The 6,495-nt window shown below is 44.6% G+C and overlaps 1 protein-coding gene across 3 annotated transcripts in view; it reads left to right on the top strand.

The window, feature by feature from the left end:
* The window catches only part of LOC135528510 (SLIT-ROBO Rho GTPase-activating protein 3-like), a 23,507-nt gene extending 18,848 nt beyond the window's left edge, over window positions 1-4,659 (top strand). For all 3 annotated transcript variants that reach the window (XM_064957637.1, XM_064957636.1, XM_064957638.1), the window contains 2 exons: window positions 3,147-3,195; window positions 3,450-4,659. In XM_064957637.1, the coding sequence (XP_064813709.1) occupies window positions 3,147-3,195; window positions 3,450-3,614 (214 nt within the window). In that variant the 3' untranslated portion in view covers window positions 3,615-4,659. The remainder of the gene's footprint in view (window positions 1-3,146; window positions 3,196-3,449) is intronic.
* The last annotated feature ends 1,836 nt before the right edge of the window (window positions 4,660-6,495 follow it).

Here is a 6,495-nt window from a genome sequence, read left to right as displayed (position 1 = left end):
ACAGCGTATCTGCAATCCACAGACTCTTTCTACTGACATGAGCAATCTTGTAGGAATATCTCATAATCTCATTCTGAAGCGTTGGATTGGTGGAGGAAGGGTGTCCAAGGGTTGGTTCCCCAGAAAGCTCAGGAGCGGTTTGTGATCAGTTCCCAGCTGAAAGTGTTGACCGATGAAAAAGTCTCTGAAACTTTCACATGCCCATGTCAGCCCCAGAGCTTCTTTTTCCACTTGAGCGTATCTCTGCTCGGTCGTTGAGAGACCAGGAGGCGTAGGCAACGGGTCTCCATTCCTCACTCTTCTTCTGCAGCAGCACTCCTCCTAGTCCGTAGGAAGACGCATCGGCTGACACCTTGATCTCTTTGTTTGGGCTGTACAGGGCTAGCACGAGTGTGGACGTCAGCTCCTCCTTCAGCTCTTTGAAGGCTCCCCCAGTACCAGTGGTTTTTATCTTTGAGAGTAGGTCTCGTCCTTTTTTGCAAGCAGAGGGATGACCTTTCACAGTTGGTTCACAAATCCTAGAAAACTCTGTAGCTTGCTGATGTTGGATGGCTCCGCACTTCCTGACAGCCTCTGTCTTTGTTGGGTCGGGCTGTACTCCTTTGTCTGAGATGTGGCCCAGGAACTTCACTTCCTCCTTTGACTGGTTACATTTGCCCATGTTCAGAGTTAAGCCGGCTTTTTCCATCTTCTGCAATGCGGCATGAAGTCTTGCATCATGCACTTCCTGAGTTTGGCCCATGTGACAGACCACACCTTCCTGGCCTTCAGTGACCTCTGTCACCATTCTGTTCTGGAAGTGTTCAGGTGCTGAAGCGATGCCAAAAGACAGACTGCTCAAGTTGTAACGTCCGAAAGGCGTGATGAAGGTTGTTAGCTTAACTGACTCCTCGGCTAGCGGGATCTGCCAGAAGCCCATGTTCAGTTCGAGCTTGTGAAAGATCTTCACCCTGGCTAGTGAGCCAAAGTTCTGCTCGACAGTGGGAAGTATGTATTTTTCTCTACACACTGACTCATTGAGACTGGTGAAATCAACACATATCCGCATGTCCCTCTTCTTCATTGGGACAACCACCGTGCCGGCGCACCAGTCCGTGGGTTCCTCCGCTCTGGTGAAAACCTTTCCTGCGCTCTAGCTCATTCTTTTGTTATTACTGTGTCACCTCGCAGGCAACTTTGATGCTGTTTCACAAGACGTCCTCTCTCATACAGTACATGAGAGTGTTTACCTGGTTCTCCTCGATAGATTTGTGAAGATTCTCCCGCAATGTCTTCCATGCTGAATAGCCTCCTCGATTCTCCCCCCAAAAGCTTTCAACCAGGTGCTGTAAGCTATACTCTGTTAGTAAGTCGTTCTAGTCCACTTCTAACACCATGTCGCGTAATCAAACCTGTCTGTATGTGAGTAAAATAACTACTAACGGTGCATCTTTATGAAGGCACATTTATTGCTAACTTCATGTTGCTTCACATTACGAGCCACATGAGAGAGAGATATGCTTTCCTCGTAAACCCTTACATTCCCACAGTATATGGCCAATCAGGATGCAATATGCAAATAACACCACAAGTACCATCAAAGATATTTCACCTATTACTGTGGTACCTGTACTACTGAGACTTTAAACCACATTGTAGCCCAGTGGCGGTCAGTGCCGTTTAAGATGAGAGGAAGAATTTTTTCCATGAGCATTGCCTTTTTACTATTACAGCATATTGGATGACTGTTATTCAGAATTGCATTCACCCAGTTCAATGTAGCAGTAATACGTTTAGGTTACTACATGATACTCAAATTTTCCCTACACCCATCATGAGGTTGCTACAACCTAGCCTATGAATGAAGTTTATAACGTAGTCCCACACAGGTCGAGGGGAAATTTGAGGTGACAAACAGTGACACATTCAATACCGCCTTGCACACTCTTGCCTGCGTTTAGATGATATAGGGTGTAATCATTAATCCAACAGTTATAAACGAGTTTCTACTGGACAAATTCAGGTATGTTTACTCCAATTTTGTCCCGTTTGCTTCCGTTTAAGAAAAGTTTTTCAGCAGAGTCAGCGGAATGAATACCCAGTTCACTTTCATAGCAGCCAGATTGTATTCCTTCTCGCATCTATGTGATCTCCACCTCTCACCTTTTCCCTTCGCTTGTGGACTTCAATGCACAACACATCAGCAGTATGGCGAAAAAACCACTCCAAGCCAAACCATATCATAACCTCTACACACAGCCTACATCATTGTCACCATGTTAGCTAAAGTAACATCATAGTCAACATAGATAATAGAACTAACGCGTTAGTAAACTCACTACAATCATGCAGTAACGTTACAGTGTACAGTCAGTAAGCAGTTTAGCACTTACAATGGCGGGCCCCAGAGGCAATAAATTAGGAAACCAGATACAGTGTTGTGTTGCATAGTCATAGCTAGCTAGCTTTAATAGCTTCCTCTGTTTGAGCAGGGTGTTTGAGTAGGCTAAACTACCTAGCTGCATTTGCAAAGTAAGTGAAACTGAAAGTGAAAAAAATTCACACTATCTTTCGCTCTCGCTTTTCCTTCATTTAGGAAGAAATTAATTAAACTGTTCAACTATTGTCTTTCTCTCTCTTTGACTCAACTACTCACCACATGCACTGCAGTGATAGCTAGCTGTCGCTTATGCTTTCTGTACTAGATTCATTCTCTGATCCTTTGATTGGGTGGACAACATTTTAAGTTCATGTGCAAGAGCTCTGATCGGTTAGAGGATGTCCCCCGGAAGTTGTCATCATAATTACTGTGTAAGTCTATTGAGGGGGGTTAGAACCATGTCTCCTAGGTTTTGTATTGAAGTCAATGTACCCAGAGGAGGACGGAAATAGTTGTCCTCCGGCTACACCACGGTGCTACCCTACAGAGTGCTGTTGAGGCTACTGTAGACCTTCATTGCAAAATAGTTTGTTTTAGTCAATTATTTGCATCCACTGCTGTATTACTTTGGTAGTAATATGTACCATCTACTCTGATATTCACAGGGTATTTTTACTAGTTATTGTTTTAGCACTCAATGTCATAAATTGTAGTGACCTAAATAAGCTTAAGCGGGGGAACTGAAATTCTCTCTCCCCTCCCTCTTTACCCTCTCTGTTTTTCACAGAGCCCAGGACCTGTCATCCAGTGAAGATATAACAGTTCAGGTTGACAAGGTCTGACATGTTTTTCATTAAGCTAATATTTAATATTTTATTTCTGTAATTACCGGCAGCAGCTGTTGCAATTACTGTTGTCATTTTTGAACTCACTAAGCGTGCATAATAAGAGGTTTGCGACCACGCTAGAGGGACTCCACTCCGGTCCAGTGAAGAAAAACATCTCTGTCCTCTATTCTTCTCTTTTTTTTCTTCCCTTCATCATTGTCCCCCTCCTCCCTCCTCCCGTATTCCCTCTTTTCATCTCACAGGAGGTCTGCCGCCAGATGAGTTCTGTCTTCAAGGAGCTTATCGCTCGACAATCATTCCCTCCTCCATCCTCCTCCACCCCCCCGGTCACCTCGTCCCGCTCTTCCCAACCTCCTCCAGAGCAGAAGAAAGAAGGGGTCGGGCGCAGAAGGGAAAGGCCTGTTTAGATCTGACCAACTAGACTGGTAAAAAGATCGAGGGGACCAGAATGAATTAATGGCTCGATGGATGAATAAATGAATGAGAGGGAATGAAAGGAAGGAGAGAGACGAAAGAGTCAAGAGACTTAGACAAGATGACACAGTGTAGGATGACAGGTTGTGACAGCAGCCTTTGACAGTGGGATTACAGATGGCTGGGTTACAGGAACCACAGTCAGTTCACTGTACTGTCTGCTCAGACAGCAGCCTTCATTGTGAAGCCTGTGAATGGACAGTCACAGACAAAAGGGTTTGACTCCTACTGTGAAGCCTTTTGTTAGTGTGTTTGATACAACACACCCCAATGACCCCCACTCTGATTTTCACTGTAGGGCTGTGTCCCCATTCTCCACACTATTCTCAGAGTGTGCACTTGCACAGTCCCCGCCATGGATTTGAAAAGCATTGGATTGTAAGCTTTAAGAAGATTCTTGCTATTGCAAGTGGACAGATTCCCACTGTGAAGCCTTTTTTTTGGTTAGCCTGATCCCAGATCTGTATGTGGGACCAGGCTGTGTTTGATAGAACGCCAGTGACACACTCCAGTGACCCCAGTGACTTTCAATGCTACACAGTCAATGGCAGATTGAGTTGGTATATCAACTTATTTTACCCACAATGACTTGGAATGTACACTATTATCAGTGTTTGTATTATATGCTCTTGTGGTTATGGGCCTATGGAGGCCCTCTATGCCCAATGTGTGCAATGCCAACACCAAGACAAGCGCTCACTATCTGATTTGGTCAGTTCACGGTTCATGTTTGGGTAGGCCTATAATTATGAACATTCAACAGCCATATGGTCTTTATCATAGAGATCCTATAAGACATATGTTCTATCAACTTTTATCAGATGAAATGTCCATTTTTAACCTGTACCAGCAAGATCTCCTGCCTGTGATTGAGTTATTGATCTACTGATAACGATGAACTTTTAAATGTTGTATTGCTATTTTTATATCGTTTTCTGGATCTGATGATTGTTTGAATAAATGTTTATGTTGAATTTGTTCAGAATTTCCCATATTACTGTAGGTCTGTACTTCACATTGTACTGGATACTGAGAAGATATTTGCAGTTAGACATTTGCTCACTAGGTGGCAACACCAACTCACAGAGAGGATGCAGTATGTTTGTGTCCTATGTTGTAGGAAGACTGTATGTTCTGGATGGGGGAAACTAATGGGACATGGCTGATGTGCAAATGATTTTTCATTTCTGAATTGGTTAAAATTAGGTTAGGGAAGATTCTGTTTTTAGGTTTGGGCTCGTCATGTTGTCAATGGGAAGCTGGACAGAAAAGTCAGCTGTGGTCTGTCCCGTTCTTGAAATGTCCCGCACTGTCTTTGGTATACTGTGCTCCAACAACATATGCATCCCATTATTAGCTATTTGACAAGGAGAAATCTTACACTGTAATTATCTGCGTTTGGGATTAGGAAACGGCACAGGCTTGAAACACTTTGAGCAGCAGAGAAAAGTGTGAAATGTTGCAGGAAGTCTTCGTCAAGACAAGGCATGTGGCAAACCTGCAGAACACTATCTAGCTAGCTGAACACACACAATTTTTTTTATTTTAATTTTTACCCCTTTTTCTCCCCAATTTCGTGGTATCCAATTGTTGTAGTAGCTACGATCTTGTCTCGTCGCTACAACTCCCGTATGGGCTCGGGAGAGATGAAGGTTGAAAGTCATGCGTCCTCCGATACACAACCCAACCAGCCGCACTGCTTCTTAACACAGTGCACTTCCAACCCGGAAGCCAGCCGCACCAATGTACTGAGGAAACACTGTGTACCTGGCAACCTTGGTTGGTTCGCACTGCGCCCGTCCTGCCACAGGAGTCGCTGGTGCGCAATGAGACAAGGACATCCCTACCGACCAAGCCCTCCCTAACCCGGATGACGCTAGGCCAATTGTGCGTCGCCCCACGGACCTCCCGGTCGTGGCCGGTTGCAACAGAGCCTGGGCGCGAGCCCAGAGTCTCTGATGGCACAGCTGGTGCTGCAGTACAGCGCCCTTAACCACTGCGCCACCCGGGAGGCTCCCCACACACATTATTATTAAAAAAAGAATAATAAATAAGAACCACCAATCAGCTCATTATACTGAAAAATAGACCTTTTTTTAATTTAAATTTTTGCATAGAATAACCATAATGATTATGGCTCTAGATCGCAGGAAAAATCTGGTTCTGGTGAAAGATGCTACATTTTCCAACTCCGGACCAACCCCCCCCTAAACTGTCGTATCAACTTAATCTAGGTGTAGCGAATGTTGTCGGGATAAGGAGAAGAGGACCAAGGTGCAGTGTGGAAAGTATTCATAATACGTTTAATAAATACAAACACTAGAACAAAAACAACAAACAAACAGTTCCGCAAGGTGCAATACAGAAAACTACAAACACAGGTGGGAACAGGCAGTTAAGAACAAATTCTTATTTTCAATGACGGCCTAGGAACAGTGGGTTAACTGCCTGTTCAGGGGCAGAACGACAGATTTCTACCTTGTCAGCTCAGTGGTTTGCAACCTTCCAGTTACTAGTCCAACGCTCTAACCACTAGGCTACCTGCCGCCCCAAGTATGGTTCTCAATCAGAGACAATGATTGACAGCTGCCTCTGATTTGGAACCATACCAGGCCAAACACATAGAAATACAACACACAGAACAAAACAGAATGAAAACATAGAATGCCCACCCCAACTCATGGCCTGACCAAACCAAAATAGAGACATAAAAATGTCTCAAGCAACGAGCCTGCACAACCTGTCCTGGCTGGATACCCCCTGTAACCCGGCAAGTGCGGAGAGTTGGAACAGACCGCACTGGGCTGTGCTGGC

The sequence above is a fragment of the Oncorhynchus masou genome, chromosome 33, assembly GCF_036934945.1.
Source record: "Oncorhynchus masou masou isolate Uvic2021 chromosome 33, UVic_Omas_1.1, whole genome shotgun sequence".
NCBI lineage: Eukaryota > Metazoa > Chordata > Actinopteri > Salmoniformes > Salmonidae > Oncorhynchus > Oncorhynchus masou.
This window is presented reverse-complemented; position numbering and strand designations above follow the sequence as displayed.